The sequence below is a fragment of the Lissotriton helveticus genome, chromosome 4_1, assembly GCF_964261635.1.
Source record: "Lissotriton helveticus chromosome 4_1, aLisHel1.1, whole genome shotgun sequence".
NCBI lineage: Eukaryota > Metazoa > Chordata > Amphibia > Caudata > Salamandridae > Lissotriton > Lissotriton helveticus.
The window spans coordinates 673,716,314-673,737,133 of NC_136063.1; the positions used below are offsets into that span (position 1 = coordinate 673,716,314).

The 20,820-nt window shown below is 44.9% G+C and overlaps 1 protein-coding gene across 6 annotated transcripts in view; it reads left to right on the top strand.

The window, feature by feature from the left end:
- The window catches only part of RB1CC1 (RB1 inducible coiled-coil 1), a 647,143-nt gene that overhangs the window by 112,374 nt on the left and 513,949 nt on the right, over window positions 1–20,820 (top strand). For all 6 annotated transcript variants that reach the window (XM_078687307.1, XM_078687311.1, XM_078687309.1 and 3 more), the window contains one exon: window positions 1,845–1,966. In XM_078687307.1, coding sequence (XP_078543433.1) covers window positions 1,896–1,966 — 71 coding nt within the window. In that variant the 5' untranslated portion in view covers window positions 1,845–1,895. The remainder of the gene's footprint in view (window positions 1–1,844; window positions 1,967–20,820) is intronic.

A 20,820-nucleotide genomic window follows, 5' to 3' on the forward strand; every position in this document is an offset into this window, starting at 1 on the left:
AGGTCAGCATCTCTCTATGGGGCAGAACTGTGGGGGCATAAGCCACAGAACACCCTCACAGTCACGGAAAATAATTTCCTAAGACACAATTTAACCTTACCCAAAAGTACCCCGCTTGTCCCGCTAAGGATGGATTTAAATATTGTTCGTGTAGCGGACATTATCTCCATCCGACCACTATTGTATTGGCGGAGGCTGTGGAGCAGCCCAGAGCTGGCTAGTTACAAGAACGAGCTAAAAGTTGTCTTGTCTACGCTTGGGGCGGGTAGTTTACCTTGGTTTTCTTATGTTAGACATTCCTTTAGGAAAATCGGCCTGGTAAGTCTGTGGTCAGATCCCGAAGCATCTTGCCCAGCTATTTCCAAGAAATTGTTGGCAAACGCACCGAAGGAGCACAAATTAGCCCAATTGTTCCAGTCAGTGAACCTTTCTAGTCTGACCTATAGATTTTTTGATTTTAAGAGCCACAATGAATTCGAAAAGGCTCTGGACATCATCCATCCTACCCTAGCTAAGAAGCTGTTTTTCCAGTTTAGATTTGGTACTCTCCCGCTATTTGCAATCACCAACACGTGGGCGGGAGATTCCACTTATCTCTGCCCTGGATGTCAGACTGAGGAAGAAACTTTAATCCATGTTACGCTTTTCTGTGGTGCATACAAATATCCTAGGCGTAAATGGATTATCCAGCTATGTAGGAACTTGGGTGTCAGGAACTACCTAGACTTCTTTAGGATCTTAAAGTCGAATACCGACCCGGTCTGTGTGGTTTCTGTATCTAAGTTCCTGTTTTCTATGTGGTTAATCCGTAGAAATTTGCTAAAAATGGAATAGCAAAGCTATTAAATAACGCTCCAAGCCCTCATAAACTGACTACTTGGTTATATAGTTGGAGTCCTTATATGGAGGGGCTGAGGAGGGACACCGGGCGGGGGGAAGCTCTGGGACTCAAGTGAAATAGACGGCCATTATCCTTCCTTTTTAAAGTTTTTAACAGTTTTAAATTCTTAATTAACCGACCCGTAATTTATATTTTTATAACTGTATTTTACAACCATGTAGTCCCATATTGACGATTTCATAGACTGTTATTTTTTATCATGCCCAAATGCCTTTGTATATCATGAATTGTTCATTTTAAACCTTGATCTGTATCAATATTTGTTGAATATAATTGTGCTTTTATGGCTATATCTAGCGGCAATAAAGTTTTGAACTGAACTGAACTAGTTGTGATGTTATTGGGTGTGAGGGTTATGGCTGCACATCCGACCATAACTGCTAAATTTTGCTGTGAATACAGAATTTCCTCTATATAGCAAAGTAACCAACAATCTCGGATGTTTAATATGTATAGCTATAGTCTGTAATCCGGTTGTGATCTGTGTATATTTTTTATGTAATTTATTTCTAAATTATCTGCGTTTGCTTCTGGCATTACAGCATGCACGCACCCTTCTGTATCTCCATTTTCCTTTCCCTTTTTTATGCAAATTACCACATGCTACTTTTCTTTTGATCATGTCGTCTCACATTTGCTGTTGTGCAACGCATAGTTTACCTCTGCCTTCAGTGCTATTTCTGTGTTATATAAACGCTTGCTCCTTCACTGCCCCCCTCCCCTCCCCCAATAAGTGTTGTTCGTCTTCACTTATTGCAGCTGTTAATGTTAACCATTATAATGCAATGCCCGTTTCCAGTCCCCTAGATTAAGAACTTTATTTGCCAGAAAGACGTACAAGCATGTGGACTTATGTGCTCCCATGTTTCTTAAAGTCTGGCTATTCCTAAAACACTTGGTCAGAACTGTTTGCAGTAACAGTGTGCTCTGTATCCTTTTGCAGTTTCTAAATGAACACACCAAAGCACTCAGCAAGGAGCTTGGAGAAGTCATCATGAAGTTATATGTGTTTCTGGTAAACACCGGAACCACCCTTACTTTTGACACCGAGCTGGCAGTGCAGACGTAAGAGCCTCGTTTTTATTTGTCCTTTTACGTGTACTACATGTGAATGATTAATTTGTTGCATGTTTAACAATGTTCGGAGTCTTAATGCTTCAGGTGTACAGTTAAAGAAGTTGTGATGTATTCCATTGTAGCTAAGCCTGGCTATTATGAATCACTTGTCAGACCTGTAATAACGGTACATTTGCAATATCTGACTTGTGTTTATAGCATGATGTACTTGAAAGTTTGTAAATCCCGTGAAGATGTATTCATGACTGTTGAGGCTGACCGGATGCAACCAAGAAGAAGCGGTTACATCTGGCATTTATTGGAATTTTTTACATACACTCCAGCTTCTTTGTTCAAGAAGCATTTTCGCTCCCTACAAGTGACATACATAGTCTGCACCATATTTTTAGAACCCATCGACACTGGTCAGACTGTATTACGCATGCTGTTAGCAAGCATAGTACAAGTTCAATTTGAAGGCAGCCTTGGCTCTGAATGAGAATGCTTTAAGAGACACGTTGTATCTCCTCTGCAAGGCATGGAGCTGACGAAGAGGCAGGAAACTGGTGGCTTAGTTTGGTCGATTGTTGGTATCTTACTTTCTTGGCCATGCCGGTACCTTCTTAAGGTGAAGTAAGGTTTTACAGCATCATCAGATGACACACCAAAGAATGCGGCTGGGAGCTGCAAATATAATGCTCTTACTGTATCCAAACACACTGCCAAGGGTCAGAGCTATACTAGACCAGCACCAATTTTCACTATTAGTAATGCCTGTATTATTTTTGAATCCTTGTGCGTAAAGGTCTGGGATGTGACCCATATACACTCCCTGAGCGTGATAAAAATCACTTAATGACAAAACAAAAATTGACCCGCACCAAGATACATGTAAAGCAATAGTGTTTCAATAATTAAATCAACCACAATGTTGTTCGACATTCACTTGAAAACTTTCCAAGAATGAAAACAGTTTCAGAGTCTTGATTGAAGGTTTGTTTTTTCTTTATTCAAAAATTCATTAAAAGAATACTGAATTGCCTGTCGCCAACGCGTTTCGTCCCATCCGGGACTTCTTCAGGGCTGAAAGCAATTGTATAAAAAAAGATATATATATAGTTTACAATAATTTACACACATATATACACAAAACATCATTAAAAAAACAAGGACTGAATATCCATAATCTCAGATTCATATTGATATTTATGTTCTTTTTTTATCTTCCTTCAACCAGTATATCAAATAAATGTTCATGGGAAGTTATCACACAATCAATCTCATAGTGTAACCTAGGCAGAACAGGGTACCCTGAATGTTCTGTCGGGAGGAGACATACTTTCAGGCATTCCCTGTTCTAATTTGTACATGAATACATTTCATAGCTATATTTGATGCATCTTTTACAAAGATAACATGTATATTGGTATCTCAGATCTTTCTCGTGAATCCTCTGATTGAGTACTAGCACGGGGCTTACACTAGATTTGCATTATCTCTAGCTGTCATGATAATTCAAATCTATCATACCTCTGAGAAATAGTGTTCTTGTCAAAAAAATCGTACCTCGACTAGTTGGGGATAAAACTGTCGATACATTTTTGTGGGAACCCCAAATGAATAAGAGTTGCCTACTTATCCACCATAGATCAAAAGCTATTGCACGCATGCACTTTAGAACTAGCTTGCGTTCAATTTCCACAGCCCTGGAAACCTTTAAAGCAAAGTGAAAACATTCAGCCCTTTATGGTGCAGACCTGTGGGGTTATAACGAACCTTAAAAATTGGCTACTAAAGGGGGGGCGTGGCTAGCAGCCGAAGAACATCGCCGCTGCCTAGAGAGGCTCCGGGCTCCCAAACCAGGGCCCAATCTATCCGTTTAATAATCCGTTACCTTTCTGAACCCAAGGCTCCTAGGACGCTGGCGGAGGGTGTGCGGCATCGTCTGAGGCCGATTGCGGCATCTTTTCATCGTTCCTGCGGCCGCAGCGGAGGGCGGAGATCTGCTGCCTGTGGGTGTGCACTATCCGGGACCCACAGTGCGGAGAGCGCCCGGCACCGGAAGCCTGCGTGTCGGGCTGGAGGAGGGCGCAAGTGCCGGTGGTCCGAAAGCCTCTCACCCATGCTGATGCTTTGGAGGCTGGCGAGCGAGTGTGACTTGTGACAGGCCCAGTGGACCTGAGCGAAGCCTATGAAGTCCCTGATTCACTTCGCGGCGGGGGCGGGAACTGTGAAACCCCCCGGCCGCCATTACTGGAGGCGCTGAGGATAGCGCGCCCTGTGTTGCTGGTGTGAAGGCTGCTGTTGGGGTGGCGAGAAACGCGCTGAGGACCGGCCCTGCGGGGAGCGGTTGTGCGAGGGAACGGGGCGCTCCCCCTCTCCCACACTCCCCCCTCCCCCCCTGGTCCCCGTGGCTGTGGTGCGGGCACATATTTAAAGGTGGCCTACCTGGTGCAACATTGATGGCGTTCTGACGACGGGGCCCGAGCAGCAGCGGTTGCTGACCGGAGAGGCGATGTGTTTGGCCCCCTGCCCCCCCCCGACAGCTTGATTGGCGCAGTGAGTAACCGCCTGCGGGCCTGACCAGGAGACTTTCAGAGGGCATTTGTGAAAGTTGGGTGGAGCTGTCAGGGCCACTTTGGTGTGGACTAGCGGCGCAAAACACACTGAGCTGCCATTCTGCCCCCCCCTGGACTGTTGATCCATTCTGTGGCCTCCTTCTGCACGTTGCTTTGACCTGGGGGCGCCAACCGTGTTAAGTGCAGGGCCCTCACGACGAGTCATCCACCTTGCCCACTGGAGGGACGCGCCTCTGTCATCCGCCGGGAGCCATTAAGGGACTCCAACCCCTTTCATGCGCTGGGCTTTCCGGTTTGAGGACTACAGTGCTCTGCCTTGTGGGCGCCTGCTGTTTGAGTCCTATTCCATGTGAGGTCCTCCCATCTACTGCTACCATGACAGGCAGGAACACGAAAGGGGCGAACCAGATAAAACTAGACAAGTTCGCCTTCACCAAATCGCAGGGTGAGGCACAGGACAAGGAGATCCGTTCGTCGGCCGGGAGGTCCGGGGGGGCCACACAAGAGGTCACGCTGCAGGACATTATGGCTACACTGAACAAGGTGGATTCCAGAATTGGGTCCCTCGCCATTGACATGGCATTAATCTAAGCGGATTTCAACAAAATGTCTGCCAAGATATCGGGCGTGGAGACCACAGCGGAGGCCCTTTCCTCAGACACTTCAATCCTCATGAAACAGGTGCATCAACTGGAAGAGGATAACAAGTTCTTAAAGGCCCTCCTGGAGGATCAAGAAGGGCGCTCTAGAAGAAATAACATTCGCCTAATTGGCGTGTCCCGGAGGGAATGGCGGAACCGGCCCTCGACCTCTTTGTGGAAGAACTGGTAACGACCCATCTACAACCGCGAGGGTTATCAAATTGTTTTTCTGTGGAAAGAGCACATAGGGTCCCGGGTGGACGACTGAAACCTGGGGTGCCCCCGCACCCTTTTCTGGTGCAAATCTTCAACTCTTCAGCTTTCGAGACCGGGATGCCATCTTACAAGCGGCTCGGAAGGCTCCATCAATCCGTATTGACAATGCCGTCATTAACATCTTTCCAGACTACACCGCGGCAGTCTCGAAGCAACGCACAGGGTTCACAGAAGTGAAGAAGTCCCTCGGGGAGCGGGAGATAAAATACTCCATGTTATTTCCAGCCAAGTTGAGAGTGGAAGATGGTGGTAAGGTGTGGTTCTTCCTCACACCTGAGGAGGCACAGGACTGGCTGGAGGGATGGCGGAAGGTGTAGAGGCATGGTCCCAATGGTCAACGTGAATCGCGAGGGAAGGAGCAGCAAGGCGACGTGGAGCAGGAGTAGGGACAAGTCCCTGGACTCTGGTATGCTGAGGATGAAGAGCTGACACTGTGATGGTTGAAAGGAACCGAAATCCGCTTATTTTCAAAAGACCTGCTTTGATAACTCTGGACGGTGGGCTACGAAGAGATATAGTTATAGTCCCACTGTAAAGTCGCTCATAGGTATTTCTCTTTTTAGCTTATATTTGTGGGGAAGTCTTGCCGAGATGCTGACTGTGGACATGTACAAGACTATTCCTTTTAAGCTTTCTTCAATGAAGTCCGACCGGGGCTTTGGGTATTGGACAATGTTTAGGTAATGGGCTTGGTGGGGGTTGGAGCAGTTTTCTCTCCCCCCTCATCGTTGAAGAATGGGAATGGGAATGGGTACTAAGCACTCTGCTTTGTTGGGGTGGCGGGTTGTTGTATTTCCATCAAGCTGGGGAGAAGGGTGGGGGGTGGTTGGGGCGGGCAAGTTTCTGTGGTTTCTTCAAAGTTTTAAGGTTTTCTGTTTGGGGCAAAGACTGCTAGACATTATGCACGATAGCATTGTACGGGTGCGCTGCATTGTGAGGGATGTGGTCAGATATAATTATTATGGCGTTGGAGACCGTGTCGACAGGCTCTAGTACTGGTACTGATGTCCCCTCAGGGGCCCCGGTGCCTCCCTTAACGTTGCTTACCTGGAATGTGCACGGCCTGAGGGATAGAATCAAATGAGGATTGGTGCTGCAATACCTAAGGCGTGCAGCGCCGGCGGTGGCATTGCTACAAGAAACGCACCTGATGGGTTCGGCTTGCAAAGCCATGGATCGTTGGGGGTACAAAATGGTTGTGCACTCTGAATTCTCATCTGGCTCTAGAGCAGTGGGCGTTTTGATTCATAAGCAATTCCCTCTGATTATACATAACACATGGACGGATACCCAGGGGACGTTTTCAGCCATATCTTGTCAATGGGAGGGGAAGAAGTTTAATGTTGTGTCTGTGTATATCCCTCCAGCCCTGCACTCTGTGGCCTTTCCGGCACTTAGCACATATCTACTGGGCCTCCTGGAGGGGGAACTACTTATTGGGGGTGACTTTAATGCAGTTGTGGATGGCGCCAGGGACCGCTACCCAAGTAGAACTGTGGGTGCAGGCAGCTCCCGTCTGACTAGGTTTATTGACGCTTGGAGATACAGACATCCTACAGAGCAACATTACATTTTCCAGTCAGGTGTGCATAATAGCCTCTCCCGTATAGATTATTTTTTCCTCTCTGCTGACAGCCTATCACACTTGACAGGGGTGGAGTTATGTCCCCGGGGCATATCAGATCACTCACCTATTACCCTGACCTACACAGTGCACACAAAGGTGAGAAAGAGAATTTTGCCCATCACTCCAGGCTACCTACAGGTCCCCAAGATCCGCAAAGAAATCATTACGGCTACCAAACACTATTTTCAGGAAAATGAGAACTCTGTGCAGTCCCCTGGTGTTCTATGGGAGGCATACAAGACTGTGGTAAGGGGGCAGGCAATTGCCTCTATAGCGGGCCATAGGCGTGCGGCGAGAGGCGAGTTAAATACACTTGAGGCTGAACTGGCCAAGCTCCAAGCGCAGTATGAGCAAAATCCATCTCCGGACATGGCGCATTCTCTGCGTCTTAAACAGAGCACACTTGGGGAATGCCAGAGCGAACAGGTTAAACTTCCTCTTCAGGCTACGCGACATAAGGTCTACGAGGTGGGAGACAAGGCGGGCAAGCTATTGGCGTGGTTAGATAGGAGGGAAAGAGCGCAGAGAACAATAGCTCAGATTTGTACCCTGGCTGGCACAGTCGTTACGGCTCCTGAAGACTTAGTAGATGCCTTAGCTGATTTATTTTACGCTGGTTTATACCTCCGAATCGCGCATGACGACGGAGGAGGCGCAAACATACATTAAGGATATCCAAATGCCGACTCTGTCTGAGGCGGCGGCTGTTTCTCTAGAGGCGGACTTCACGACAGATGAGATTCTGCCGGCCATCCGTTCTCTGCAGTGGGGCCGAATGGGATACCCATTGAACTATATAAACGTGCTTCTGATTTAATAGCCCCGCATCTTCTGGCGATGTATCTTAATAGCCTGGAAGCCGGGGAATTGCCGCGAGACCAACGTATGGCTACTATAGTCGTGCTGCCTAAACCGGGCAAACCCCTAGATGAATGTTCATCATACCGTCCCTTATCCTTACTCAACGCCGAAGCTAAGATCCTTGCTAAAATGATTGCTGTCCGATTGACCCCTCATCTCAGTACTCTGATCCACCCGGACCAATCTGGGTTCATGCCCAATAGGAACACCGCACTTAATCTGCGTACGGTGAACGCAGTGATAGCTCTCATGCCATGTATCCAAGAGCCCGCAGTACTCCTCGCTTTAGATGCCCGCATGGCATTTGATATGGTGGAATGGCCATATTTGTTTGCGGTCCTCAGACATCTGGGTTTCGGTCCCAAATTCTGTGCCTGGGTGAAGTTGTTATATTCGCATCCCCTTGCACACGTGTTGGCCAATGGCCACATCTCTAGGGGCTTCCCGTTGAGTCGTGGGACGCGCCGGGGCTGTCCGCTGTCTCCTTTGCTTTTTGCGTTGGCATTGGAGCCACTGGCGGCCTGGGTCCGATGGGATCCCATGATTAGAGGGCTGAACTGGACGGCATCATGGGAGGACCGCATCTCTTTATATGCGGACGACGTGCTTTTATACTTGACTTCCCCCAGGCGGTCTATAATTGTACTATTGAACATTTGTGAAATTTTTGGACGGGCGTCTGGCTACACCATCAATTGGTCCAAATCTTTTCTGTTTGTTTTAAAGGGCCCGCCCCCGCTGCTCCCGGCAGACTGCCCCTTACGGGTTACGGCAGAATCCTTTAAATACCTGGGTGTGTGGGTGACACCTGATCCGGATGCTTTCTTTCTTAAAAACATAGAATCTCCCCTAGAGCAGTTCCGGAATGATGTGCAGCACTGGCATAGCCTGCCCCTGACACTACTGGACAAGGCGGCCCTTTATAAAATGATGATACTTCCCCGATTGTTGTACATCTTGGAAAATGCCCCATTTCCGATCCCCCTGAAATATTTTAAAAGCATAGAAACATTGGTCTCGGGCCTGCTCTGGGGTAGTAAACCAGCACGCATATCACGTGGCAAGTTAATCAGGAGTTGGTATGACGGAGGCATTGCTCTACCGTATGTCCAGTTATATCACTGGGCTGCCCACTTAAAAATAATAAACCACTGGCTGCAGGCACCACAAACGGAACCGGCATTCCAGGCGGACAGGTATGAGCTGGGGGAGGCGGGAGTTATTTCTGCGCTATATGACAAAAGAAGCACTTCATCCCTCCTGGGCCCTACGGCACACACAGTGGGTATTTGGTACAAAGCCCAGGGTCGCCTTAAATGCAAGGACATTATTACCCAAATTACACAGCTTTGGTGCACACGATAGCTGGGTAAACTTGGCAATAGTAAGGACTTCAAGGAATGGGACCTGATAGATATTTCTACGGTGGGTGACCTATGGAAGAAAGGTGCTGTAATATCATTTGATCAGCTCCAAGTCCATTACGATCTAGCGCCGGCCGAGAGATTCAGATACCTCCAGATTAGTCATGCCCTGGTGTCTGTCATCCCGCCTGGCACTGATGTGCCTGAAGCCACCCCATTAGAGGACCGACTACTCACTGAGCATATGCCCAAAAGGGCGACCTCCTTCACATACCGTAAATTAATCAATACCCTGCTGGATCCAACGCTAAAACTAAAACATAGTTGGACTAACGATTTGGGGGACTTCGATGAGGCCGACTGCAAGACGGCACTGTCCTCCCTACGGGAGGTGGCCATACCCTCTAGACTATGTTTGGTTCAGCTAAAGATACTTCACAGAGTGTAGTACAACAGGGTTACTTTAGACACCATGGGGAGTGCGGAGCACCGCCTCTGCCTGAGAGGTTGCGGGGAGGAGGGAACCTTTTTTCACACCATATGGCAGTGCCCTGGGATAGCGGCGTATTGGGCTAAGGTTATGAGAACAGTGTCGCAGGTGGTGAAAGAGTCGGTGGTCGCTGAGCCGAGACGCTGTCTGCTGAACATATGGGAACCAAACTACCTTACCCACCCAGCTCAGGATTGGGTGGCACTGGGGGTAATGTATGCCTAGAGAAATGTAGCCAAATATTGGGGATCCGGGGAGGTACCTGTGCTTACTGATTGGTGTAAGGATCTTGATGCAGCGATGCTGGCGGAGAAAGTGGTGTACTTGAACCGGGGGTGTCCCCGGAAATGGGGCAAAATCTGGGGGTCCTGGAATGAATATAGGGGTTATCTGTGTGATCCACCATTGACAGATGGGTAGAGTGACTGATTAGGGGGAGGGAGGGTTCGGGGACATCGAGCTGTGTATCAATGTCCATGCAAGTCTGATGTTTTTTATCATCGTAAAGCATGTAATGACACTGATGATTACAATGCACAGTCGAATCCACTATATGTGTCGTATGTCTGTTATATGCCCTGCTATTGTTCTTAATAAAAACAATACATTTTTTTTTAAATTGGCTACTAAAAAGAACAACTTCATAAGATCCCTTTTCTCTGCTCCAGTAAGTACACACAGTGTACCTCTGCTCTTCGCTATTTGGCTAAAAAGAATATCTGACTTAGCTAAACTAAAGCCCTTGGTTTATTGGCTAAGGCTGTGGTCCACCCCTAAATTAGCTTCCTGTAGGAAGTGCCTTATGGAATTCATGTGTATAGCAAATCGCATAAAATTCCTTGGCCAAAGCATGTTTTAGTTGGTTTTTCTAAACTAGGTCTCAATGGGTATTGAGTAACCCGATTTCCATCAAAATGTGATAATTGTGGACCTTTGTTTATGTCCATTATGATTTTAAACCCAGGCAGTGTGCTCCTAACAAATCAGTTTTTTGGCTTTAGCATGTCACTCAGTTTGAAACTTTCTTAAATAATATTGCACCCCCTCTTACCAAAAGTTTATATGTGATACACAAATATCACCTTAACTGCAGACATTGCCCTTCCCTGATCCATAATGTGGTTCTGTAAACTGGCAGCCAAACGGTTTGTGTCATAGGGAGTTGGGCCTACTTGTCCCAGGGACAAAATACACATGAATACTTGTTGCCCTTGACCCCAAACAATATGTCCTGGGCATCAGGCTATAGGAATTCCATATCCCTGGCAACAGACGATATTTCTTCCCATCTGGTGGGAATCTTACACGCAATAGCATTGATAGTTACAGGACTCCTTGCCAGCACAACTAACTGTAGCTGGAGAGCTTGAACAGCCCTCACTGGGGCAGCTGTTATTGTGTGCATAACAAACTGTATTAAACGTCTGTATAGTCTAACTAGACCAGTATAGAGAGCGTGTAATCTACCCGCATTTAGTTGTCCTAAATTTGGGTATGGTGTGTAGCTGGCTAATTCTGGCTATGTAGCCTGGACCTTTATGTGGGGACCTAGTCAAATGTTGTGTAATACATGTGGTATGGCACCTTGGAACCAATGTGTGTGGTCCTGAAATGTTAATGCTATTTCTAAATCATTATAAGCTCTGTATTGGCCTTGTAAGGCAGCTTCAGTGTATGTGTGAAATATTTGTGTATTAGCTCTAATGGCGGGATAGTGACCCATGAGTAAAATACTTCAGTTCTATAAGCTTTGTAAGCCTCAACCATAAAAGTAGCATCTCCACCCCAATTGGGTAGCCAATGTATTGTTAAATGTGCTGTAACAGCAGGTCTGCAGTTTGCAGGTATATTAATTACAATCGTCATTGCAGTGAATGGAATTCAGAGAGGGAATTAATATAGTGGGGTACATGTTTGAGCTTGAACAACCTACAGACAAAAATAGGTGCTACCTATAATGCTGAGGAGGATTCATCCCTAACACTGACGTCTCCATTTCAAGGTAAATGGAGGACTATGGGCACACACAGGAACTATTCAGGAGACCTGTTAAATAAGTACCTGACCTATGAATGTTGGTGGCTCTATGTTATACAGTTCCCACTAAAAAATGTAGGACTGCATATTACGACAGCAGAAATTTAGAATGTAGGTACTGAGTCCAACTACACCTTCAGAGACTTTAGGATCCATTTCATTGCTAGCTCACAGTGCCTCACTTGAACGGCTAAGCTTCCCGGGTTGGCAGGTGATTTTGGCAACCTCGTACATGACACTCTGATCCCAAAGGGAATTGTGGAAACAGATCTTACCTCATTCATTGTTTACTTATGCATGCCTATGGTAAACAGAAGCAAGATACAAATAGTTTTCATTACGTTTATTGAAACAATCATAGTCTTGCATAGAAAGAATGAGCTGTGATTGTTAGGCAAATATAACACAGCAATGGAACCAGCATGATGAGCTTGGTGAAAAGAATAAACAGTCCAACCATGGCAGTCTGATTTCTATATATTTCTACCTATCACTACCCCAACTCTGAGAGCATAGTGGGTGTACTCTCTGCCTGATGTCTGAGGTTAGCCTGAGCCCCCAAACCTAGATAACTTGGTCACAGAATCAGCCTGATGTGAGATTGGCAATCCTTCTCGGAAGATCAGTGTCTGCAAAGCTGCATGACGAACACCTCCCTTGTTCCAGGACATTTGTGACTGGAGTGCTTCTCTGCCGCAAAGAAGCAGTGCACCATTTACATAATACAAACCACTGTCTTACTGGTACAGCTCTGATGCAGTTATATCTCTAGATGCTAGAAGCTGTCTCTGAACGGGCAACGCAAGCACTAGGATATCTGTTTTCCTATGCTTGAATGGAGTGTACTGATTACATAGCGAAACGGGCTTTCTAAAAACAAGCAACTTGCACAGCGTCTTCTCAGAATAATATCTTGTAAGCAAAAAAGAACATTGCTAAAATGGTGTCTGCTAAAATGTGTCAACCACAAGATTAAAATGGAAAACCAAACTGGGCCCAAGAAGGCCTCATGACAGGTTTTTGTCCGCACCTTTAGTAGGTGTTATTGCCTTGACTGTGAAGACCATACTGATGGTGGTTTTGCCAGATTTGTTTTGCAGGTCTCGGTTTTACAATCTTCTCAGGCTGACCACCAGGAAAGCACTGTTTGGGTATTGATTGCAAAAAGGATAAATCTGCTGTTAGACATATCCATCAGAAAACAGGTTACTTAACATGCGTATAAAGCTTTCTGATAGATACTCTACCTGCAGCTACTCATGGATCCTACTAGCATCTCTGTCCTGAGCAGTGATTGTTCCACATTTTTCTGCTAAGTTCCCTTGCATAGTGTTGGTACACAGCAACGTCTGCCAATCTCATTTCACTTGTCTTCCTCTAAAAGAAACACAAGATGCAAAACTGACGTCAGTGTGCTGGGGTGGTGCCTTATATAATTCTGTGATGTCCAATTTTAACAGGGGTGGGGGGGATCCCAGAACTGAGATGGAGCCACAGCACCACCTGTCAACCCATGAGAGCTATTTCAGATTTTCAGATCCATTCTGGTACCTGGCGAAGATTCAGGAGGTGAGGAATCTGCAGGTAGATAGAGTATCTAGTAGCACATGTAGTTAAAAGTGTCAACAGGGCTTCAAACTAAAATGGAGAACATTTGGGCAGCTAAAAACAACCCTGCAGCTTTAAAAACACTCCATGCTCCTCATTACAACCTTGTGAAAACTTGCTATAGGTTTTGTTACTTCGATTTAGACCAAATCCTAAACAATCTTCCAGTTTTGCCCAATCTAGCAATCCACCCTCTCTGGATAAAATCTGTGTTTTCCACCTTCAATCGAGTCACTCAGTAGGAAACTTCCAAACAATCCTCCAAGATCAAAGCATCAAATATGTCTGTGCACCCTTGTACAGCATTCTGCATGAAACAAGTCTTTATATTCCTATCATCCAGTATTATCCCTCTGATTAGCTCTTTGCTTTCTCAGAGCTCTGTTTTGAGCCAATTAAAAAATGCAACAGTTTTCCACTGCTAAAAAAAACCAACAACAAAAACCTGCGGCCATGCGCAAGTGTTGGCCAACTATCACCCAATCACAAGCCTACCTCACCCCAGCAAAATACGAGAGTGTAGTAATAAATCAATTGCCTAAGTATATTGAACAATAACAGCTGTGTTATCTCCACTCAGGATGCGCATCTGCTAGTGGTACATTATCTTGTTTGTCCAGCCTCGCAGAAGAGCTCCTCATTACACTTAACAAAGGCAAGCAGGCAGCCTTGATACTTCATGATCTATTCACAGCCTTTGATACTTTGTCACGACTATCTTCTATCAAAACTGACTGAGTGGACAAGTATATTTGCCACAACAAATAATTGATAATCCTAATTCCTTTGAGTTTGAACTCCGGTGCATATGGGTTCGGCAGAATCCTCCTCCAATGAATACCTATATGGTGATTAACAAAGCTCTGCCTCACCTGCTTAATGCAAAACAAAGCTCTTGTCACAGCTACTTGATCAATACGCGATACGTTTCCAGGTGCACAACGACAACAAGCAACCTTGACATCTGTTTGGATTGCAGTTCAAATTGCCTAAACTGCATACAACAGTAAATAGGGAACGCTTCATGTGCATAAAGCGGGTCAAAATGTACGTCTTCATGTTAGAAGGACAAGATACTCCCTTTCTGCCGCCATTTAGTGAGCTTTACAGTGTTGTAACCTCTTCCCCGAGCACTCGGTCAAAAATCTGGGGATATATTTGCTGCTAACCTTTCAGTCACCTACGAATCAACGCCTTAGTTAAGAGGGTCGGTTTGCAATCTTCTTGCTTTGCAAAATCATTCCTCTACTGCAAACCCCTCACCAAATCAAACTAATAACATGACTCATTGTGGGATAGGATTTCCAAAAATGTAAACAGATAGATTCTGTGTTTAATTTGTGCCAGTGGTTGCAGGTGATGGGCATCTGCATTCATTTATGGATACCGGAACTTAGTTTGCGACATCAGAGTTTAACCTAGAGAAGAGAGAGAAAAGTGTGGAAAAAAAGGTGGAAGTGAAAGAAAAGAAAACGGTGAGCAAGGATAACAGCAGGGATGGAAAAGAATCTGCAAGAGTGAAATTAAGGCACAGAATGTTTAGGGTGGTAGAAAAGAGACTTCAGCTGGAATCCAGATCAATCAGCCTTTGTATTTGGTCACTCTGGTATTTTCCAATGTTGTAAGTGGGCTTCTAAGATAAATTCCGGGGACTCTGCATTTTGTTTTTCACACAATTATCACTGGATGGATTATGAAGACTACAAAATCAAGCTTCTAATGTATGCCTACATTTAGGTAACTTTGATCAAGCTGAAAGCTTTTAACTTGTTTACTGTTGATACCAGTATTAGTGAGGTCACTGTGCATTATCCACAAGGCCCATTGAAAAGAAGTGTGACATACTTAGAGAATCTTGCCCATTGTTGCATTCCTGCTAGGATCCGAAGCGTCACACCCAATTCAATTCTCACTGCCAAATCAGCAGTTTGAATCAAATCATGGAGGGAGATCTTTGAGGGTGCTTAATTCAAAATTCCAGAAAGCCCTAGGAGTTCAAATTTTGAATCGAACTACACCGAGCCAGAATATTAGATCATACTTAGCAATTTGGAAACCATTTATCTGAGTTGGTAGCAGAGTTCACGATCAAAGAATGTTGCAATGCCCATCACCCCATCCAGCACTAATGGTCTAATATTGTCCATATTGTATTGTGGTATGGTGTATAGCTTTTGCTCTGTAATGCTTATGCTTTAAAGAATGACAACCAGTGCTTTATAAAATACCTAAAATACCTAATAAATGAATTACTGCTAAAAGACAAGGTCCAACCTTATGGGTGGCTGGTTGTTTCTTTGAAAATGTGTGGAGATCTGAAATCCTATGCTGAATATGCATGCTTAATGGATTTAATTAACTTTCAGTGGTCTTCCTGCGCCAGTAATGCAAACTAGTCAGATTGGTGTCAACTGTGTTACAAATGTGTTAAGGCTCATGAGTATGAAGAGACAGTTTGGAAACAGCACTGAAAGTCTTGCACTAGCTTACATTTAATCAGAAGATTGACTCCCTGCTAATTGGTTTCAGAATATAATTATGTGAGGTAGGGGGCCTGGAGGTAGTGACTTTTTCTTTCCTCTATACTACATATTTAACAAGCAGTGGCAATGTCAATAGCCATGGCTTATGAATGTACGGTCAAGCTAGACCTAAAAGTCCATGTAGGTTATTTACTACCCTCTTGCCATCTGTGTTGCTGCCAGTGTAAAGCACCATAAATTATCTAGTTAACTAAGAAACTGTAATGGCATTACAATGTCATGTGTGTGCACCCCTGATAGTTCAACCTCATGCAGCTGGGTAAATAGACACAATTATCACAGCTGTGTGGAGGTCAATCACTGGGTAGTCATGGTGGGTATTTAGCAGGACAGAACGGGGGAAGGACAATGACAGCCTATAATATAAGAAAAGCGGGTGTTAGGCGTGTTTGGTTGCTGAGTCTGACGGAGATACGAATGCGAGGGCAGGGTGATTAAACTCACCCAAAGTAAACCAGAGTGAATCCTGGTTATGCAATCATCAAATGAAGCCTGGAGGTAGAGTCAGTGTTGGCCCAGGCTATGACTTTCTAAAGGGTAGAAAGTTGTATGATTTAGACCTGTTGTTATGTGCAAGCAGTTGTCACACTAATACAGTTTACCACAAGTGTGCCCAACCCTGTTAATGGGTGTGGCAGGAAGGCACAAAAGTCCCTTCTATATACTTTAAGCAGTTTAAAAACACAACTGAAGTTGAAATATACTTCAGAATTTTTTTTAATGCATCCTTTAAAAACAGAACCTTATTCGATACAAACACGTGAAGACCGCAACCAGTGTAAATTAAATTTTAAGGTCCTGCCCATTCTTATTAGAATGATGGTTCCAGCCATCTTTTGTCTCTCTCGATGGCAAACAAAAATGTATGCAAATACCGAACTTCTTGACAGAAAATTAAGGAATAACCAAAAAGGTGCAAAGAACCATAGAGGATAGTAAACCCCCTTTCAGTAGTTGAGATCCCAAATTCACTTCTGGTTTGTGGGATGCTGGGTTTTGTGTTATCCATAGTAAAGACCCGGATAGTAGGATCGCTGCAGGGCACTGTCCACAAGTGATGGTAAACAACAGCCAATCGTCGACCTCTTGTCAAATGACCGACAATGCAAACCAGGCTTCCCGATTTGCCCAATATGATTGTAGCTGGAACGACATCCAAAAGTAATAACTACGGAGAGGAAGGTGCTACAACCTACAAGTCAATGAAGAACTACCAGGACTATTTACATTCACCACCTCAGGCTACACCTTATATAATTGTTTAAAAAAAATGTCCTGAAGTTGGCAGATAAGTCTGTAGAGTCCTGGGGGGACCTGAAGAACAAGGTTGTACATTGGGTTGCCAAGAATACTAATTGTAGCACTAATTTTCTCTCTCAAAATATTATTATGATAAGACGAGTAAACTGGGTTGGAAATATGGCAAAGTGTTGGCAAGGGGATTGTATTGTTGTAACTTTTCGTTGCCCTGAGATGGTAAGAGTTTTAATTAGCGAACTTTCTTATAAGTATGTAGGGGCATTGAGCTATCAGTAGAACACTAATATTGCAGTCCCACTAGGGCATTTTTAGAAACCTGTTGTTGATCAGTTTTCTTATGCCAGCAAAGGATTTGCCCCCTTAGACCAGCATATTTGCCTACCCTTGACAAATAGATTTTTACCTCTTAGAAGTTGTAGCGCACTTGATTGACTACAAATGGATGTAGAGGATGTAGCTGTAGATCAAATGATTGTTACAAATCTAGATCCACTATGTATTAGTAAGCCTATTATTCACAAATGTTTTTCAAGTAGGCATTTGTCATTTGGAACCTTGACTGTTATTTCATGGAATATAGCCGGGATAAGAAGTAAAATTGAAAGAAGAAGAGTGGCTTAAATCTATAAAACAAATCGCTCAATAATTCTTCTACAAGAAACTTAGCATACTAAAGCTTTCCATATAGGTGGTTTTAAAACTATCTCTACTCAAGTGGTTCCCTCCCAGAATGGTAGGGCCAAAGGAGGTATCATTCACCTCACCGCTGATTAAAAAAAAACAAAAACAAAAAAACAATACCAATTTACAATTTTTTTCAGTTTTTGTGTTTTCAAACTGCAGGAAACCAGTGTATACTACTGATAAACTTGTATAATATATTTGATAATTCCAGACATGGGTAGTGTTGACCTTAGAGGAGGAATTAGATATATTTCTCCTACTCATCTGGATTGGTGACTTGAATAGCAAGAAATGCGGAATTCTGGAAGGGGAACAATGTGGTTATAGGGACGAACATGGTGATGCCTATTCTCATTTTCCCCACAATCTATATGGTGACACAATTAATGGGGTAATGCACAAACACAATCTTGAACTCATAGAGCAGATGAAAAGGACAAATTAGTACACAAACGTATGAAGGGTTTAGATATTCCTCCACCATTGATCATGTATTAATATCAGGTAATGTCCGAGGACTAGTTGAAAAATTCGAAGTGAAAGTGAGCCCTTTTAGTGACCACCATTCACTATTCCTGATGCTCAGACTAAGTATGAGGCACCAGGAGCAAGTGTGCTTAGTTGCTGACATAGAAACACAGGGAGAAAATGGCATCTCCATCAAATGGTCAGGTGTTGATCCCTCCTTATTCTTAGATAAAATAGTACAGGAGAGACATGACGATATTGATACTTGTATGGAGGGAGCCTCCACTAACTTACATATTATTATGGCATTGTGTAACATTGCGTCCTTAATCTCAGTAGATTTAAAAATAAAAAAATAAGAAGATTGCTCACCTATGTCCCAGATGGTTCGATCAACAATGTTCCAAATTAAACCAGGCTCTATAGAAAGCAGTGAAAGCTAAACCTAGAGATAGGTAAAAGGTTGGAATCTTAAGGAAAGCTTATAAGCAGGTTTTAAATATTAGGAAAGCAAATGTATGGGAACTAGCCCGGGAAAGTTAGTACAAGTGGCAGATAAACAGCATGCAACATTATTTTGGAGGACAAGAAATCATCCCTTTTTAGGGCTCGGCCTCCGCCCACGAAGGGGGTGGAGCTTCGAGCTCCTAATGCTAAAGAAGAAAGAAAGGATCTCTAGGGGTCTGAACAGACACATTCCTTAGTGTATTTTGTCATCTGCCTAGTGATTCGTCTTCGCTGTGCTGTGTATGTATTAGCGTTGCCGTGATAGGATGTAAGTAATTTACGCGTGCCCGATGTGGCATATTGTGTGCGAGAACGAGCACGGCAGAGTGATTAATCTTAATTACGAGCTGTCAGAGTGCCCGTGTAATGCAATCCAGATGGTGCGAGCGCGTACACCATTGCATGCAACAGAACAGTGACACGGTAATCTTGCCCTTTATCTTTGCCCCCCCCCCACTTCCTCCTTTTCAAATTCCTTTCTAGCTGAGCGGAGCCTGCGACTACGGACTGCGAGCCTGAGCTGCTCCTCCCGGCCCCAGCCCCTCCTCTCCTGTGAACTCTGCAGTCTGCAGATTGCACCGGCGGCCGTCCCCAGCAACTTTAAAGGTGAGTGTTGTGTCCTCATGTAACGTAACTGGTGCTCTGTAAAGCGCTCTGATACCCGATTCGGGTCAAGTTTGCGCTATATAAAACTCGGCAAAAAAAAAACGGACCTCAGTGATTTCTTGTTTATATTGAAATACACAGTGTTCAGCGCTGGGTTTTCTCAGATGCACTGGGATCCTTTCCAGCCGTTTGCTCTTTCATTTCTCGGGCCTCCTCCCGCCTCACACATCGGTCCTTTGTGACCTCTGACCTAAGAAGCCCTCCAAAGATAGATGTGTGGAGATCGTCTCCTTCCAGAGCCTGATTTACCTCTGCTGCTAATTAACTGTAGAGCAATGGCCCTCAGCCATCCATTGAGAGATAAGCTTTGGCCGGTGAAAGGGATAATCTTGCACGTCCTCTTATTAAAGACTGCCCAGCTTATGTCCAATTTATTACGCACAAAATACCTTCCAGCACCGGGAGGTAGGCACTGCGCAGGCCACCGAGGCCACGGTGAGAGGCATAACCCGCCCCCTATTTCGACTGACAGTTGTGATGGCAAGTTCAGGTCTCTCAATTGCACCCTGAAGAGTAGGCCCTCCAGCTGGACACCACGAGGACCAGGAGGCACCGATCCTGTAGGGCTGCCCTGCCTATCATTCGTCAAAGGTCGATAACATGACGCTCGTTGAGATGGGTAACAAGAAACTCCATTGCACAGCGCCAAGATAAATAATGTAATACTTGGGGCAGCCTCCGACATGGCCGGAAGGCGGAAGGGTTGCTAGCGGCCTCCGTAGTAAAAAAGCACAAGACAAATTCAAGACTAGGCAGCCTTGGTGTTGGGCTTGCGGATATTTAAATGCAACAGCCCCTAGTTTCTCAGTAGCGCTTTGGGTACTCTCTTGCAAATGAAACTCTCGGTGGAGTTAAACAAGAGGGAGACATGCTACTGTTGAAAGAATAAGAAGCTTCTCAGTTCAAGAACTTACATTAAAGGATACAAAGTTCCCTTTCTTTGAGAACGGGATAAAGCATAGGGGCCGCGATTGAATTTAGACCTAAAAAATGGAGGGCATTCAATTAACTGTGGCCTTGTTTATCTAAGTGGCGCTTTATACCGATAGCCGGGTTTCAAGCACTTTATAAGGGAGTAATCCTTTCTCTCGTTACTCAGCCCCGGTGCTAATTACGGAGAGGCTTGTGACGGTGCCACACATTTCCGATTACACGGGATACGGAGGCGGAGAGTAGGCCGCACAAATGGGTTTTGAAAACCACAAGATGCTCCCCGCATGCCGCTTTTATTGCGGAGAGGAGGTGGCCTAAC